This window comes from Xenopus laevis, chromosome 2L (genome assembly GCF_017654675.1).
Source record: "Xenopus laevis strain J_2021 chromosome 2L, Xenopus_laevis_v10.1, whole genome shotgun sequence".
Lineage (NCBI taxonomy): Eukaryota > Metazoa > Chordata > Amphibia > Anura > Pipidae > Xenopus > Xenopus laevis.
Window position 1 is genome coordinate 165,446,759 of NC_054373.1, and position 19,394 is coordinate 165,466,152.

At 40.1% G+C, this 19,394-nt stretch overlaps 1 protein-coding gene across 3 annotated transcripts in view; it reads right to left on the reverse strand.

Moving 5' to 3' along the window:
* LOC108708713 (cyclin-dependent kinase 8) overlaps window positions 1-19,394 on the reverse strand; it is a 57,124-nt gene that overhangs the window by 30,132 nt on the left and 7,598 nt on the right. For 2 of the 3 annotated variants that reach the window (XM_018247717.2, XM_018247718.2), the window contains exons 2-3: window positions 4,330-4,405; window positions 1,967-2,077 (exon numbers count right to left, since the gene is read on the reverse strand). In XM_018247717.2, the coding sequence (XP_018103206.1) occupies window positions 1,967-2,077; window positions 4,330-4,405 (187 nt within the window). The remainder of the gene's footprint in view (window positions 1-1,966; window positions 2,078-4,329; window positions 4,406-19,394) is intronic. The other variant, XM_041582661.1, reaches the window with a different exon arrangement.

Here is a 19,394-nt window from a genome sequence, read left to right on the forward strand (position 1 = left end):
ATGGATGAAACAGTGTTTACCTATTAAACAGCTGCGTGCCATTTCACACAGATTATGAGCATCTAGGAAATTTTTATTTGTCCTACTCCAAACTCTTAATTTGAAGATTTAAATTTGAGGGAGAATAAAATTGCATCAACTGTGCAGATGCCCAAATTCGAATCCAACAGAATACAAAACCAAATACTTAGATTGGTGCATCTCGGTCTACATTTATATCTTCTTTCAGCGAGTCACAATCAGTAGAAGTTTGCATTGCAAAAAGTTGCATGGTGATTTAACCAAGGGTGGATGGGGAGTGGGTAGGGTTGCCACCTTTTCCGTAAAAAAATATCGGCCAGCCTATATATTTATCTTTTTTCCCTATTAATAACATTGGGATCAGCAGTCATTTTTACCGGCCAATCCGGTAAATTACCGGCAAGGTGGCAACCCTAGGAGTGGGACTGCCCATTAACAACTACCTTAGCTTTGAATTATTTGCAAACTCAACGTAATAAAATAGAAAAAGGAAGTTTTGAGCACAATCATCTGTGACCAAGCATTCTAGGGAACATTTATCAAAACCATTAACAAGAAACCCTCAGAAATTGGTTAGAGTTGATGCATAGTGCTAGCAGCAAATGCTACCATGCAAAGGGGCTTTAAGATTGTGGCCCGTAGACTACCATATCCTAAGCACTGGCACCTAGGCCTAGCACAATGCAAACTCAGCAAAAATGTTAAGCTTGACAGCAGCAGGTGCAACTCCCAATGGTGAGGTGCATCATGGCCAACAAACTTAGCACTTTGAACCATGCTCTCAAGGGAAATCTAACTTAAAAGGGGTGGGTCACCTTTAGGTTAACTTTTAGTATGTTATAGAATGGCCAGTTCTGAGCAACTTTTTAATTATTTGCATTCTTCTAACTCTTTCCAGCTTTCAAATAGGGGTCACGGATCCCATCTCAGAACAAATGCTCTGTAAGGCTACACATTTATTGTTATTGCTACTTTTTATTTCTATTCAGGCCTCTCCTATTCATATCACAGTTTCTGGTTCATATCTATGCATAGTTGCTGGGGAAATTTAGAGCCTAGCAACCAGATTGCTGAAACTGCAAAGTGGAGAGCTCCAGAATAAAAAGATAAATAGCTAAAAATCCTTAAATTATAAAAAATAAACACCAAATTGCAAATTGTCTCAGAAAATCACTCTTTGCATCATCCTTAAAGTTCATTTAAAGGTGAACAACCCTTTTAGGGAAGAGACAGATGCTCAGATTCGGGGAGATAAGTCGCCCAGCGAAAAAAATCTCGTCTTTGGGGTGACTAATCTTCTCGAACTGCCTGCCACCGGCTAGAATGTAAATCGCTGGCGGGACGGCAATCGGTGCACTTCGTTTTCTGAGGAAACTTTGGGCGACTTCAAAAACTAAGCGATCCGAGTGCCATCCCACCGGCGATTTACATTTTAGAAGGCGGGAGGCAGTTCGGGGAGAGTAGTCGCCCCAAAGAAGAGGCGATTTATTGCCGGGCAACTAAATCTCCCCGAATCCGAGCGTATGTCTCTGCCCTAACTAAAGGTAACACCACTGGGGGTTGGAATTCGTTTGTCAGGCTATTTCTTTTCTTAAAAAATAACCAGCTTCTTGTATACTAGCATCCCATGAGCCAATTGAAACTGGCTGTGTGAGCAGTACAGAAATAGGTGATGGATTCTGTATGTGCTCAACCAGAGTGTCATAGGAAATTCCTGGGAAAGCATAAGAATATGGAGAGCTGCCACTCAGGAAAAAACTGGTGTGTATTTTATGAAGAAGTGGAGTACTGGCCTGGAGCAGAAAGCGAGCGACTAGAATCACACTGAGTAAGTCTAGATGTGGTGCAGAATGAGAATAAAATCGGCCCTGGAAAACTGAGAAGGCAGCATGTAGGTGTGAGAAGCAAATAGTATGAAATCATATTGCACAAGCAATATCCTTACCCATAAGTCATGCTCTGCAAAATCAAACAAAAGCCAGACTTTCCTGTCAGCGTGTGAAAGGAACACTTTCTGAAGAGAAATTACATTTGGATGTTTCAGCTCCCGCAGAAGCTAAAAAAGAAAAATGAATAAAAAAAAAGACAATTATTAATAAAGTTTTGGCTCGGCAAAAAGAAAATCACAGGGAGCCGTTAGTAAGAAGAAGTTCAATACAGGTACTGAGCTGGCTCTAGGACAGACTTGGGAATGCAGAGCAGCTGAAGGAAAAACCTTTAAAATCCTATTTAAAGGAGAACCAACTCCTAAAAATGAATGTGGATAGAAATGTCATTTTATATACTGAACTTACTGCACCAGCCTAAGGTTTCATCTTCTCAATAGCAGCAATGATCCAGGACTTCAAACTTGTCACAGGGGGTCACCATCTTGGAAAGTGTCTGTGACACTCGCATGCTCAGTGGGCTCTGAGCAGCTGTTGAGAAGCTAAGCTTAGGGGTCGTCACGAATTATAAAGCAGAAAATAAGGTTGGCCTGTAATATAAACTGATGCTAAAGGGCCGATTATTAAATTCTGGTGCTAATTGCACTGGTTTCTATGCCGACATGTAGTAATTATCTGTATTAATTACTAATCAGCCTTATATTGTTTCTATTCTATGTGTACTGTATATTGTGAGTGGGTCCCTAAGCTCAGTGAGTGACAGCAGCATAGAGCATGTGCAGTGAATCATCAGAAAAGAAGATGGGGAGCTACTGGGGCATCTTTGGAGACACAGATCTTTACTACTAAAGGGCTGTGGTTGCCTTGGGCTGGTACAGAAGCCCAAAATATCATGTACAACATTTCTACCTATTTCTTTAGTTAAGCTTTAGTTCTCCTTTAAACCACTGAACCAGAGGGGGAGAAAACGCATACGCAGCCTAGCAAACTTATTTGTCATCTTTTGCAAGATTCACGCTTTGCATCATGTTGGACACATCCATGAAACAACAATAGCACAAAATGCCAATATTCACACAATTTTAAGGACTAGGTTTTTTTCTGGGGATAATGAAACCTAAATTCATGCACAAGTGTTATTAACACATCTCTCAACTCTTATAAGTACAAGAACAATAATCTCCAAGACAAGGTTTGCACAAATAAAATGCTGTGTGCCCTAGACCAGTACCGAGGGGCCCATGGGTCAGATGCATCTTTTATATGATGTGAATACAAGCTGAAGGAAACAGCTGCAGGGGGTCACTAATACTGGAATGTTCCTAATAAACACAACAGGTGTTGGCTGAGGCTTGACGTAACAGACATACAGGCATGGCAGTGACATTTAATGATATAGCATCATTGGTGTTGACCTATAAACTAGAAATAGAGACAGCTTTGTTTTGTGCACCTAAAAAAACAAAAAACAGATTAGCTGGAAATCAGCTATCCAGAACGCTCTGAAAACCAGAAATGCCATTTCGATTTTGAATTGCTTTTGCTTGGCTAATAAGAAAATGCTTTGTAACTGAAAAAATGGCTGATTATTAATCTAGCATAAATCCATACTGGTGGCAAACCAGTTGTATAGAGCTTTCTTGGGCTAATATTAGCAAGGTTGTGTGTGGCTAATCAGCACTCTGATGGCTTCAGTAAAGGATAAGACATTGGAGGTCAGTTAGAAATTTTAGGGAAATTTAGGGAAGTCTAAATGGGCCCATGAAGCTGCCCTTTCACAATGAGTCTAGGGAGACCCTCCATGTTTTCTAATTGCCTAAATGAATGGATCAGGCCAATTTGGACCACTGCTTGGCTAGCCAGAGAAAAAAAAAAAAAAAAAAAAAAAAAGAAGCAGATCTTCCCTAGCAGCTCTCCAGTTTGCAGTTTAAGCAATCTGATTGCTAGGGTCCAAATTATCCTAGTAACCAGTCATTGATTTAAATAAGAGACTGGAATATGAACAGGAGAGGCCTACATAGAAAGAGGAGTAATAAAAAGTAGCAGTAACAATACATCTGTAGCCTAACAGAGCATTTGTTTTTTTAGATGTAGTATCACATTGTCTATCAATGTACACCTATAAATATGAAGTATATTGCATATAAAATACACACCCAAGTTGCACTAAATCCATGTACAAGTAAACATTATAAATAGAACATTCTTCTCGTTAAAAGGTGACAAATCCACTTCTCCATAAACACAGTAGTTTAAAATACACATGTGAATCAATAGTGTGAGTGTGTTCTACAAGTCAGACTATTCATTGCATGGTTATAAAGTATTACAAGAGAAATATAGACTTAATTATTACACTGCTCCTTCCAGTGCTACAAGCAAATGTCTTCAATAAGTAAATAAATAAATAAATTCTACTTACTGCAATTTCTCTGCATGCAGACATAGATATTCCAGTACCTTCTATTTGTTTTAAAGCATAATCTCTGTCATCTTTCCTATGAAGAAAAAGAATGAAAACATATGAACACCATGAAACAGGCACCAAGGCACAACATTAATGAGATAAATAGTTCAGTCTAAAAAATGTATTTCAGCGTCTACAATGAAAATGTTTAAATTGCAAGCATCTAGCATTTAAAATGAATGCATATTTTGACTTTAACAAATGTCAAATAATTATAACTGTAAACTCCTAGCGTGACAGAGAATTCCTTAAATTGTGACGCAACCCCACCTTAGGTCTTAGGATCGGGCCACACGGGCAGATTCGTCGCCAAGTGACAAATCTCTTCTACTTTGCGGCAACTAATCTGCCTTCCGCCGGCTAAAATGAAGATCGCCAGGGGGCAGGCACTCTGATCGCTTCGTTTTCCAAAGTCGCCTGTAATTGCCTCACGAGGAAACTTTGGGAGACTTCGGAAAACGAAGTGCTCCGAGTTCCTGCCCCCAGGCGATTTTCATTTTAGCTGGCGGAGGGCAGATCAGGGAGATTAGTCACTGCAAAGAAGAGGAGATTTATCACCTGGCGACTAATCCCCACGAATCTGCCCAGGTGGCCAGACCCTAAATTTGCTAGGTAATCTAGGTTAGATACATCTCAGAGTCCAGCTTGGAGGTCAGTTAGGAAGAGATCTGGGTTAAAACTCTAATGTCCTAGATATGTGATCCCCCAACATGTTGCTCTCCAACCCCTTGGATGTTGCTCCCAGTGGCCTCAAAGCAGATGCTTATTTTTTTAATTCCTGGCTTGGAGGCAAGTTTTAGTTGTATAAAAAAAACCACATGTACTGCCTAATAGAACCTTCTGTAGGCTGCCAGTCCACATAGAGACTACCAAATAGCCAAACTCAAAGGTTAACATCCCCTTTAAGGAGACCCTGACCAAAGGCTGGACCTCAGTGCGGAACTTGAATTGAAATCCAGCAAGCACTGCCTTTATAGGATTCAAAAACGGACCATCACAGTTCTCACTTAAACACTACAGAAGCTGGTAACTGAGAGCACTGGAATTTTATCTTAAAGTGGTTGTAAACTTTTAAATTAACTTTTAGTATGATATAGAGAGTTATATTCTGAGACAATTTGCAGCTGGTTTTCATTTTTTTTATTATATGTGGTTTTTGAGTTATTTAGCTTTTTATTCACCAGCTTTCTAGTTTGTAATTTCAGCAATCTGGTTCAAATTATCCTAGTAACCAATCACGGATTTGAATAAAAGACTGGAATATAATTAGGGGACTGAAAAGTAATATAAATAATAAAACGTAGCGATAACAATAAATTGTAACCTTACAGAGCTTTTGTTTTGAAATGGGGGTCAGCAACCCCCATTTGAAAGCTGGAAAGAATCAGAAGAAGGCATATAATTCAAAAAATATAAAAAAATTAAGGCCAATTGAATTGCTTAGAATTGGCCGTACTATAAACATACTAAAAGTTAGCTTAAAGGTGAACAACCCCTTTAACAGAGAACGAAAGCTCACCAAAGAACGAGGTTAGAAATAGTTTGTGCTCCTATACTGGCCCAAGGCAACCACAGCCCTTTAGCAGTCAAGATCTTGGTCTCTAAGGGCCGATTCTGCCGCGAACCGACGCGCTGCACAAAATCGCAGGTGTCACGTCGGATGCGACGGAAATAAGGTAAGTAATGCCAGTGTCGGACCGTGTCATATTGTTGATGCGACATCACTGTCTGATGCAGAGGCAGCGTGCAGCATCTGCATCAGACAGTCATGTCGCATTGCATCAACTAAGCGACACGATCCGACAATTAAATTACTTACCTTATTTCCAGCGCGACGCCTGTGATTATACGAAGCGCGTCGGAATCGCCCGTGTAGTCCTGCCCTGAAAGTCTTTTTTTCTGCAGCATCAAAGAGCATGCTCTGGGCTGCTGTCAGTTAACAGAGTACGTACAGTATAGGTACTATATACAATTCAGGATACAGAGTAATTTGTAATTAATTCAGAATCTAATTACACGGCAGCTCAGCAACCAGTGCAATTGGCAGAATTAATTAATAGCCTCTATGACAAATGCAATGTCTGCTAATGTTCTGATGGTTTTCCATGACCCCTAAGCGTTCTGATGGTTTTCCATGACCCCTAAGCGTCTGAACAGCAGCCAGTGCACAGTGAGTCCGTACCGACACTCAATATACATATGACCTAAAGGAACAGAAAATGTGGAGTTGCTGTGGACTAGTTTCAAAACATGGATTACTGCTATTGAAACTCTTGGATGGTGCAGTAAATTTAACATAGAAATAAAGCTTTTTTCTTAACCATGCCTTTTTAGGCTTTGGTTTTGCTTTTGCTTTAAGTGAATTTTTTTTTAGGTAGAACATAAAGAATTAGCGCTCCATTAAGTGTGAATTTGCCAGATAATGATTTTATTGTTGCAAATGCAAGCTTTTTGTACTTTTTTTTTTATGCAGACAGAAACTTATAATGTGCTTTTGTTGACTGCAGTGCAGAACTCATTAAACACAACACTTATTTTTAGTAGACAGCACTTTCACAAAATTTTACTTTGCATGTTCTTTCCTGAAATCTGTTTATTAAGCTGTGGATTGGAAAAAAAAAAAAAATAATTAAAAATAACCCTGGACTCAATTACCTGGAAAAATACAGAGAATTGTGCTTATCCAAAGTGGTTTGTTTTGCAGAACTGCAATTTTCAGAATTAGATGTGGGTTTAGCAAGACTACACTGCAACCACATGGCTTACAAAATTACATTAAATGATACCAATGGAAGAGCCCATGGAAAAGCAATAAAATCTTCTAAACCAGGGTTGATTAGCTCAGTTCACAGAACATTTTAATATTTTGTGGTAAACCCTAACAGTGATCTACAAATAACTGCATTGGGGGAAAAAAAGTTCAATAATAGAAGTATTGCTAGTACTAATGAGGTCTGTCATATTCACTAGGGCCTGTTTGCTTAGCTAAATACAAACCTAACAGTTTACATTTAAAAATGCAGAATTGCAAAATAAACAATGCAATCATAAAAATATGTACCAGTTTGCACATTGTTTTTAAAAGCATGTTAAATATTTCAGGCATTGCCCCTGCAGCGAGTAAAGTATAGAACATACAGACAAAGAAATGTCAATTCTGCTCCACCCAAAATATCCCATCGTGAAGCAAAGTAGAAAGCACCAAATCTGCAGTACAGGTATGGGACCTGTTATCCACATAATATGGGCAATGGGTAGCAGATCAAATTGCAGATAACACTGTTGAAAATCTATGTCTGGGTTCAGAAAACCAGATGCACACAGTTTCCTACTGCTTTATCTAAACTTCTGTGACATTTAAACAAGGAATCGCATAGCCGTAATATTTGGCCACATGATTAGTGACATTATCGTCTATCACTATGCGTCTATTGCCAACATCTTCAGCACACAGGCAGCAGTATAGACCAAGAGGCAGATCGTTTCACTAATGTGCCTAAATATTACGGCTACGAAATTCCTTATTGCACTGTGCTGGCCACAAATTAATAATTTCATGACGGAGGCGGAGGGCTGAGGGATGTACGTTTGAAAAACGGGCCACAATTGGCCCGCGGGCCAGGTTGCCTGCTGTAACTGGTTCTAAACTGATACATTAGTTGATACATTTATGATCTTTGGCCCCACTGTGCAGAAACACCAAGTCAAAGGCAGTTGTTCTAATTGATACAATAGTTACTAAAATGTCACAGATGCTGCGGAGAAACGGAGCAAATTGTAACAGTTCAGATACAGGAACATTAACAACTTTAATTCTGGAAAAAATGCTAAAAAAAAATAAAACAATTGAAAGAAAAAAGAATAAAGTTATTTTTGGTGAAGAATCTGAAAATATTTGATCTGAAAAAGTGTCTGGAAGATGAATAACCCCTTTAATCTCCTGGTGTCATAGTATAATTAATTGTGCACATATCACGGCTGTCTTGATTGCTATAAAGCACATGCGGCCCATGGCAGAAAATAAATAAATCTATAAAACACATTAATAATCTATATTATGCGACTGTGCATTCTCTATGTATGCACCAAATTCATGATTTCCAGGAATAGTCAGAAATGAACAGGAAGGGACATGCACATGGGCCCGTAGGATTGGTAAATAAACCCTATGGTGCCATAATGCCTGAAATCCACCTCCAATGCTCACAATGGTGTATGCCAAAAGGGGGAACTGGTTGGAAAAAAAAAAAAAAAGAGAGAAAAAAGCACCTAAGGCACACACCTAAGGCACACAGGGCTGAAATCGGCTAGCCGAAATACACTGGCTGATTTCAGCCCTACCGCAGGCAGTAGCCTCCTCTGTTCCGCATTGAATCAGCTTGACGTGAACAGGCTCTGCAGGTTTTGGTGTTTGCACCAAGTCTAAGGGTTGGGGCACACTGGGAGATTCGGCCTACTAATCACCTCTTCTTTGAGGTGACTAATCTCCCCGAACTGCTTCCCCCTGTCTTCTGCCTGCTAGAATGGAAAACTGCCTGCATTATGGCACTCGCGATGCTTCGTTTACCAATGTAGTCCAAAGAAACTCCGTGCGACTTTGGAAAACGAGTTCCATGCCGGAGGTTATTTTCCATTCTAGCAGGCGGAACCAGTTCGGGGAGATTATTCGCCCCAAAGAAGAGGCGATTAGTTGCCGTGCGACTAAATCTCCCCGAATCTCCCAGTGTGACATTACCTTAAGGCTAGCGTCCAGGTGAAGGTGGATGCAGGTCATTTTGGAGCAGGAACTTAAATTTGCATTTGTCGCGGAGAGTCTGCCTACATCCAGGCAAGGTTAAAGGAAAACTATACACCTGAACAATTTAGGTCTCTATAAAAATATATTTTATAAAACAGTTGATATGCAAAAACCTGCTCCATGTAAATAAACCATTTTCATAATAATATACTTTTGTAGTAGTATGTGCCAGTGGGTAATCATAAGTAGAAAATTGCCATTTTAAAAAATAAGGGCCACCTCCTGGAATCGTATGATTCACGGGGCACACAAACAAACCATACATGTTAGGTCACATGAGCCAAAAGACAAGAGTTCTGTCTTTTGCTTCCACACTTCTTCCTGTTACAGTTAGAGTTGTAGTATTTCTGATCAGGTGATCTCTGAGGCAGCACACAGACCTATTTCCATGAAGTGCAGATTGTAGTGTAGAGGCTGCACTTTTCCACAGGTCAGGTTTCAGCCCCATCTGACACTAGCCAAAAGGTCACAGAACAAAAAGCAGTGCAAGTGTTTGTTAATGTAACAATTTCTTTGTTGCTGCAGCTATTCCTGATTTTAGCAAATTGCAAAGCATTTCTGGCCTGAAAGCATTAAAGATTTAACTGCAATGGGGATAAAAAAAAACAAAAAAAACAACTAATTTAAAGTGGGGCACATGTCAAGAGGAGCCTTTTAACTCGCTCGGGGTTTGCACATAATAATTTTAAACAGAAAACTTTGTGCTGCATTTTTTCAAAAAAAAAAAAAAAAAAAAAAAGAGCAATGTTGCCGTCGAGCATGTGGGAATAGATACATGAAAGGCCTTTGAAGCTCTTTATAAAAAGATTTTGGAGAGGGTTCAGGGTCTAGATGAGCTTTCTCCTTTCAACAACGATATACAAAGCTCCACCAGCAGGGGCATCTGCTATAGGTTATTACCACCTCTTAAGCAGCCAGGGTTAAAATGGTCCGTGTGAAAACAGCTCATTTAATACTGAAACATTCAGCAAGCAAGCAAAAACAGCCTTCTCAATATTTTACTGAGAATAGCTTTATTTCATAAATGGCACATGTACTGTACTTAGAATTAGGGGTGCTGTGTTGAAAAGCTCTGCTCAGGCAGCAGTGCCGAACAAGTTACCATAGACCTTGTGGTATCTATAAGAGCCCAATTTCCATTTTTTTTTTTAAATGAAAATTAGACTATTCTAGTGCAAATTTAGTTGCCGGTAAATGTGTAATACCCTTAACAAAAGGCCTCAGCCCTCCGCTAGAAACTTACCTTTTCTCCACCTTCTGCCCATGGTGTGGCCCCGCCCATTTTGCATCATGGCTCCACCCCTTTTGTGCCACGACCCACCCCTTTAGTTTCCGCCCCCACCAACGGCCGGTTAAACTTACCGGCAACCCTAATCACTGAACCAATCTTTTTCTAATTAGAAAAGCAGGTACAATGTAGCACACCACAGACTTGAAGATTAGTGCATCAAAGTTGCTTTATTGGTAAGCAAATAACAGCTCCCTGGTACATATAAGAACAGCACTCAGTAGTAAAAACCCATGTCCCACTGCAATCCCATTCAGTTACATTGAGTAGGAGAAACAATAGCCTGCCAGAAAGCAGTTCCTTAGTGCAGCACTGGCTCTTTCTGAAAGCACATGACCAGGCAAAATGACCTGAGATGGCGCCTACACACCAGTATAAAACTAAAAGAAAAATACACTTGTTGGTTCAGGAATGGAATTGTGTATATAGTAAATAATTTGCAGTATAAACAGTTTAAGTAAGAAATAAAATAAAAATGATGACAGAATCCCTTTAAGAATGACAAAAACTCAAAGGAATCTTGTGGGAGCACAAAAAGCCATACATAACTTTTATTTATTTATTTTAATTGGATGATATATTTATACATCAATAGAAACTGAACCATTTTACAAGTGTACGGTGAACAGTTTAACTGCTCCAAGCCCTGTGCAAATATAATTTCAATATATTAAATCCTTGCTGTTGATCTTTGTAACAAAGGATTGCTCAGTAGTAAAGATTTTTATAGAAAGGGAGTTGAAGGATCACCCATACACACACACTACAGACTAATGCAGTGACCAGGAAAGTTTGACTAATATCTGATGGTAGATCTAGAAAAATATTGTGTAATAATACAGGTCACACAGTCTGAGATGTCCTGTTCTCATATTATTTTTGTCCTCCAATCCCCAATTGCAAAACCACAGATAAACAATGTAGATAAACTGAAGCAGAACATCCCTCACCTTTAATTCCTGCTATAGACAAATACTTGTGTGTGTGGAGTGGAGGGAGTCACGCCAATATATTCAAAGTATTTTGACTGCCGAACACAAATGGGGAACAGATCAAATCACTGCCTTGGATCACTTCCTCTTTGGGATGCACTGAATATTTGGATTCTGCTTAATGATAAAAGCCTAAATAAACCCTAATTTGTTTATACAAATTAGAAATAATTTCTGAAAATTGCATCTTATCTGTAAACAAAAACACGTCCTGGTCCGGAGCCCAGAGATGTAAAGTCAGATAGCAAAGGGTTCAATCGAACCAAATTGGAATTCTATGAACCAAACCTAGTCAAAAGTACTGGGATTCTACTAAATTCCTGGATCCGGTGCATCTTTACTTCAGCTTAACGTCAATAGGAAGTTCTAAGTGTTGGACTTGGACCTTGACTGATGCATGCCAAGAGGGAATACATTAAAGGGGTGGTTCACATTTAAGGTAACTTTTAATATACGTTATAGAATGGCCAATTCTAAGCAACTTTTCAATTGGTTTTCATTATTTATTTTTTTAATAGTTATTTGCCTTTTTCTTCCTACTCTTTGCAGCTTTCAAATGGGCTTCGCTGACTCCCTTCTAAAATGCAAATGCTCTGTAAGGCTACAAATGTATTGTTACTTATTACTGATCCTTCTATTCAGGCCTCTCCTATTCATATTCCAGTCTCTTATTAAAATCAATGCATGGTTGCTAGGGTAACTTGGACCCTAGTTACCAGATTGTTTAAAATGCAAATTGAAGAGCTGCTGAATAAAAAGTTAAATAACTCAAAACCCTTCAATAATAAAAAATGAAAACCAATTGCAAATTGTCTCAGAAGTATCGCTCTCTACATCATACTAAGTTATCTCAAAAGGTGAACAACCAAAATGGGAGACTATTTACTAAGCAGCAAGAGAGTGTTGTGTTTTGGTCACAAAATAACCAATGAACAAAAACCTCTGCAAAACCACAACTAAACATTAGGGTTATGAATAGGGATGCACCGAATGCAGGATTCTGTCTTTTTCAGCAGGATTCGGCTGAATCGAATCCTAATTTGCATGTGCAAATTAGGGGTGGGGAGGGAAATCTCTGGATTTATTGTCACAAAACAAGGAAGTAAAAAAATGTTTTCCCGTTCCCACCCCTAATTAGGATTCTGATTCCATATGCGGCCGAATCCTTTCGCTGAGGATTCGGGGGTTAGAATCCAAAATAGTGGATATGGTGCATGCCTAGTTCTGAAACAGTGGCTTTTGTGCTCCCTGTAAAGAAGATTCACAGTATTCTGGTGGGATGACAGGGGTATTTTTAAAGCTGGGGAGAGTGCAGGTAGGGAGTGTGATAGCAAGTTTTTGGAGAGATCTGTAAATTATCTAAAGATAAATGTAAACGTTTATTAAAATTGAACACCCTGTAATTCGGAACTCTCTGGATAAAGGGTTTTTGGATAATGGATCCCATGCCTGTACATCCGACATTGTATAATTCACAAAATTTCCAGTGAGAACTCCATAAACCACTGTGGTGAATTTAAAATCTCTAAATTAAGATGCTGGATATAAATTTCTATGCCTCTTATACCTTAAATTGTGTTGACTTAAGGCCGCCATACACAGACCAAAACAAGCTGCCGAAGCTGATGAATCGGCAGCTTATTGGACCGTGTATGGGGCCATCCGACAGGCTTCCCAGATTGATATCTGGCCGAAAGTCGGCCAGATTTTAATCGGGCAGGTTAAAAAATCCCGTCGGATCGTTGCCGCATCTGTGCGTTTATGCCCACGATTGAATCAGCCCGATATCGCCCACTTCAATGTGGGCATATCGGGAAGAGAGCTCTACGTCTATGGCCACCTTAAATGCTCCTTCTATTCAGCAATGAAATCAAGGGTAGCCATTGTATTATCATACTTTAATCACTGCGAGTCTGCGAAGCTCCAACCTGCAATTCAATTTCAGTGTGATACAAAAAAAAGTCACTTGTCTTGGGGAAAGTATAAGCAAGCATTTATCACGGACGTCATTGCTTCTCTGCATTTCACCCATTCTGCCTGGCCCCAGGCAAAGAGTGAAATGAATAGCAGCAAATGCAAAGGTAGAGTAGGCTCATGACAGCACCCACCGCTACTAGAGGCAGCTCATCCCTGTATAGAATTCCAGGTGGTGTAAATGTCATTCGCTTGCCAAGAGGTCGAGGTTAGGGCATTTACACAGTGTATTATTTATTATGGCCCTGTAAAGCTATACATAAAACATTGCGCTAATGGTGTAAGTAAAAGGAAACCAGACTTTCAGTTCTCTGAAAACAGAAGCCTTGAAAACATGACATGTCTCAGCATCCGAGCATCAGGCACCTCACGGTGTTGTTATTTGCTCCTCTCTACATTTGCCCAACTGCCTTTCAGTTGATTTAATCTACTTGGGTCAAAGTCAAGTAGCAGCCTAATCATTTTAGAAAGAAAAAAATGAATTACATAATGGGATAGAAAATGTATCCTTAGCTGGCTGCACTAAAAAGCACAAAATTCGGCACTCCAAAGATTTGTCCAATAGCAAAGCAAAAAAAAAAAAAATGGAGTTGTCCAGTTACATGACTTTAAGGTTTGGATTTGGTTCGGCTAGGCACTCACAATTTGTTGCATTGAGTTTAACCCCAATAAAACCATATTAAAGTTTTCATAAACCCTCCAACACTTTGTAAGGGTGGTGCAACCAGGCAGTGAAAGAACAGAAATGAGACTAAAAGGAATAATGCAGAATATGAGGAAAGCCACCTTCATATAATATTTGGATCTGGTACATATTTGATCATCCTCAAGAGTTTGCTAATTACAGACCAAACCCTTTTTGGGGGAGGGAGTTTACAATTACAACGTGATAAAATTGACTTCCCTTTTACCCTTTACGCATTCTAGAATGTATAATCTACAATAGCACTCGAGTTACACAGTAATTCATACATTTGGGTATAGCCAGCAATCAGCAGGAAGGGGGAGCAGTGGTTTAAATTCACAGCAGGGGAGCATCAATTTATTAAGGCACTAAAATATGCAGTGCAGTTTTGGTTTCCAGCGCTCAAAAGGGATATTGAAACAGAGACCAAAGAGTGGAAATGCTGATAAAGGGTAAGGAAGGTATCGGTTATAAGAAATCCCAACTTGGTCAGATTTTGCTATGTATAAACATACATCTTGCACTTAATTCTTTGGAGCTTTTCACCAGTAGATCCTCCCAGGATCTCAGCCGCATAGGGCTTAAACTTGGGATTGCTGAAAATTGCATGCTGATAATCAGCCCCTTACCGTGTCTGCACCTAGAACCATTGCATTGGTGCATCACGTGGTGGATTTCAGTGATGAAAATGCAAGCTTCTGCATCGAAATTCGTGTGTGCCTGCAGCCAGGCCAACACAATGGTCTTGGGTGCAGGCAAGGGACAGACTGCGTTTTTCAACAAGCTGAGTTTCAGCCCGTGTGGTATTACCGTAAGATTTTATTGGCCCTACCTGTAAGCTGCAAGGTGTTTTGTTTTTACAGTGAGAGTTGTGGTGTTGAATTCCCTCCCTGAAACTGGCAGATACATAAACAGCTTTTGAGAAAGGGTTGACTATTTGGAAAGTGAGACTATACAAGGTTGATTCAGTAAGAGACTGGTGCAATGGACCTTTTAGAATCAGGAAGGAATTCCACGGGTTACGTCAACATAAAGGTTGAACTTGAGACCTGTTTGCAACCTAAATTATGATGTTACTATGCATGTACAATACTTAAATGTGAATTGTATCGTGTATCATGAGCAGTTACATCTACAGCAGGAGGCCCATACTTTAGTAATGAAGGGTCTACTTTTAGTGATGCTGTCCCATTATGATGTCCATCCATAATATCACGGTTAGCATTCTGTTCCATGGAAAATATTATATATGTCGCCAAACGAGCGGATCTCCCTCCGATATGCCCACCTTGAGGTGGGCAATATCGGGCTGATCCGATAGTGGGCCCTAGGGCCCAACGATCGGATCCTTCACGTTCGCAAACGGGCGGTCGGATCGCGGGACCGCATCAACGAACAGATGCGGCCGCGATCCGATGGGATTTTTAACCCCATCCGATCGAGATCTGGCCGACTTTCGGCCAGATCTCGATCGGGGAAGCCCGTCGGGGGCCCCCATACACGGGCCAATAAGCTGCAGACTCGGTCTGTCGGCAGCTTTTATCGGCCCGTGTATGGCCACCTTTATTTAGTCAAGCAACCAATCAGATCTTTGCTTTTGTTTTTTAACTTTTAGGTGACTGTTTACATGTAATTGCGGATTGGTTGCCAGGGGCAACATCTCCAGAGGTAATTATCTCCAAAGTTAGTAAACATGCCCCCTTGACACCTTCCAAGGAGATAATAAAGGTTTTAGAAACTTGCTTCCTAGGGCTACATGTCCTATGCTATAAAGCAGGACAAAAAAAAACTCATTTATTCGAATGCCATTGTTGACACAGCAAAGCTATACATTAGAAGACACCATGCTGAGTCTGAAATACATCTACAGGGAAAAGTGCATAAACACATAAACAAGAAAAGAAACATCTAATTTTCACTACAAATCTTAAAGAGATATGCTCATGGGAAAAATGTTTTTTTTTAAAAAAAAACGCATCAGGTAATAGTGCTGCTCCAGCAGAATACTGCACTGAAATCGATTTCTCAAAATTATATTTAATTTTGAAATCTGACATGGGGCTAGACATGTTGTCAAGTTTCCCAGCTGCCCCAGTCACGTGACTTGTGCTCTGATAAACATCAGTCACTCTTCACTACTGTACTGCAAGTTGGAGTGATATCGCCCCCTCCCCCCCCCAGCAGCCTAACAACAGAACAATAGGAAGGTAACCAGATAGCAGCTCCCTAACACAAGATAACAGCTGCCTGGTAGATCTAAGAACAGCACTAAGTAAAATACAGGTCCTATTGCGACACTCGCAGTAACATTGAGTAGGAGAAACAACAGCCTGTCAGAAAGCAGTTCCAGAATTCCTTTAACTCCATTTATATGCACAGCAATAACTCCAGTATTTCTGGGAGGCTAAAACATTAAGAATTAACATTTGGGAGAAGCATAAAAATGTGCTAAGAGCCAACAAGACGCCATATTTCTGCCAATTATTTGATGGTACAGCACCATGCCATAAAGTAGGTTGCCATGTTGTCATATTACAGAGGTTACACATACAGGGTCTTTCTCCATTTCAGCTGTAGGCAGGACCCAACAAGTCTTGTACCTGGGAGCACACACAATGCTGGGCATTAGGAAGAGAAGGTGTGGGTTGAATCTGTCAGAATTTTTTACTGCAATTTTCTATAAGTAAAATTTCCATACCTATTAAAGGCAACATATCATGTAAAAAACAAGATTGTGCAAGTGCATTGTACTCTTTTAAACATACAAGAAACGTGCTGAAAAAAAGTTGAGTTTTGGGCCGATTTATTGAAATGTTTCTGCAAAAAATACCAATCCCTTCCATTTGTTCAACTTCCTGCTGCCTCCTTTCCCAGGCTGTGCAAGGGAGCTAGCACACTAAACACACTGAACTATGGGGTAGGAACCAACCAACCTTATAGGGAACTGAAGCCTGTCTTTGCTTGTGTGACAGCAGGAAAGGGATTGGCTACCCCCTCCTACTGTGCTTCTGGCGAGGACCAGGGCCATTTTTAAAGATAAAGTGAAGCCACATTGCCTACAAAACTGGAGGGGTCTTTAGTTATGCTATGTCTCCTTTAGGACACCACATAATATGGGCAATGGGTAGTAGATCAAATTGCAGATAACACTGCTGAAAGTCTATGTCTGGGTTCAGTAAATCAGATTTACACAGGTTCCTATTGCTTTGTTTATCTAAATTTCTGACAGTACCATTGGGCCAGCCTTGTCTGTACAGCCAACGGCCCACCAAAAAGGTTCCAATTCTGTTACAAGTTCAGTACCAGTTATCCAGAATGTTCGGGAACTGGGGTCTTCCAGATAACGGATCTTTCTGTAATTTGGATCTTGATACCTTAAGTCTACTATAAAATCCTTTAAACATTAAGGGGCCGATTCATTAACTTCGAGTGAAGGATTCGAAGGTAAAAAGCTTCGAATTTCGAAGTTTTTTTGGGCTACTTCGACCATCGAATGGGCTACTTCGACCTTCGACTACGACTATCGAAGGATTCGAAGTAAAAATCGTTCGACTATTCGACCATTCGATAGTCGAAGTACTGTCTCTTTAAAAAAAAATTTGACCCCCTAGTTCGGCAGCTAAAAGCTACCGAAGTCAATGTTAGCCTATGGGGAAGGTCCCCATAGTCTTTCCTAAGTTTTTTTGATCGAAGGATATTCCTTCGATCGTTGGATTTAAATCCTTCGAATCGTTCGATTCGAAGGATTTAATCGTTCGATCGAAGGAGTAATCCTTCGATCGTACTATCTGCGCTAAATCCTTCGACTTCGATATTCGAATTTGGATTATTTGGATAAAATGGAGTCTATGGGAGATGGCCATTCCGTAATTTGGAGCTTTCTGGATAACAGATCCCATAACTATACAAGAATCTAGGAGAGGGAGGGGTCTGGCAACAATTGAGGTGTCAGATTTTGACATTGCTGGGGGCAACAACCTGCTGAGCAGTTCAGTAAATGCCCCGCTTTATACCAGGGCCAACTTCTGATGTTTTCTTGTACAAAAAAAAAAAGATACTAAAGGTCTATACAAGCAGTTCTATTGAGCAAGCTAGAAAATAAAGATATAGGGGTCCTTAAAAAATCCCTAAGGTATGACGAGTGAAATTATACAGTGTATTTTCAATGAAAACCACACACAGAGCTCTGTCTGTGCAGGAAGGGAAAAACGACATACAATGCTATAATCTGAAGCAATTAGTCTATGCAAAATTATAAGCATAGAATGCATGGAAAGTGGGGGTAGGGTGGGGAGAGATAACATTGTTCCATGCAGATCTGTAGCAAATATACTGTGCATGTATGTTTTAAAGCTGATGTAATGTGTAAAAAATCTGCATTACATCAAGCATTCAAATCAAAGGGGCATGCCAATTTGTTGGAAACCCCCAAGTTATCCATGGGGGCTAGAGGAGAAAACTGAGCATGCTCAAGCCCTAGCCCTGAAGGTTTATGCTGAAAACAGGAAGTCTGATACAGAAGCCCATGTGTACACAATAGAAGGAAAGAAATGCAGTGTTTCTTTCGACAGAGGACGTTGAGGGTTTACTGGTGTATAGACCTATCTGATAAAGCTTACTTAATTTTTGCCTTTCCTTCTCCTTTAAGAAAGACCATCCCAAAAACCACTGGCCTGTGTACACTGAATAATACTCAACTCTGTGCAGTCCAGTTACTTATTTGGATTCCCTGGTAATATACAAGTCTGACCAGTTTATCTGCAAAGCATTTTTCATTGTCTAAACCTTTGTAACGCTTCACAGCTGATATAACCTCTTTTACAATAGAAAATGTAAATCAGTAAGTTTGGGTAAAAAGGCTAGGCTTTTAATAAACCCAAGTGTTCTATACCCTCAGTCCTATAGATTTCAATGTTGAATTGAAAGAGCAAATACTCGGTTTACAAAGGTTGAGACTTGGGCTATTGCTGCCGTGATAAAGAGGAACAGGGAAATACGGACATAAATCCCTGCAGGATCAGTACAGACGGCTCAGGACAAGGGTCACTTACAGGCTGATCTAGAGGAGATGAGGCAGCTGAACTGTGAGAAGATCCAGGACTTGTATTAATAAATATGTTTCTGACCTGCTAAAGCTCATGACACATAGCTTAAAGGGGTTGTTCACCTTTGAGATAACTTTTAGTATGATGTAGAGCAGTGATCCCCAACCAGTAGCTCGTGAGCAACATGTTGCTCGCCAACCCCTTGGATGTTGCTCCCAGTGGGCCTATAAGCAGGTGC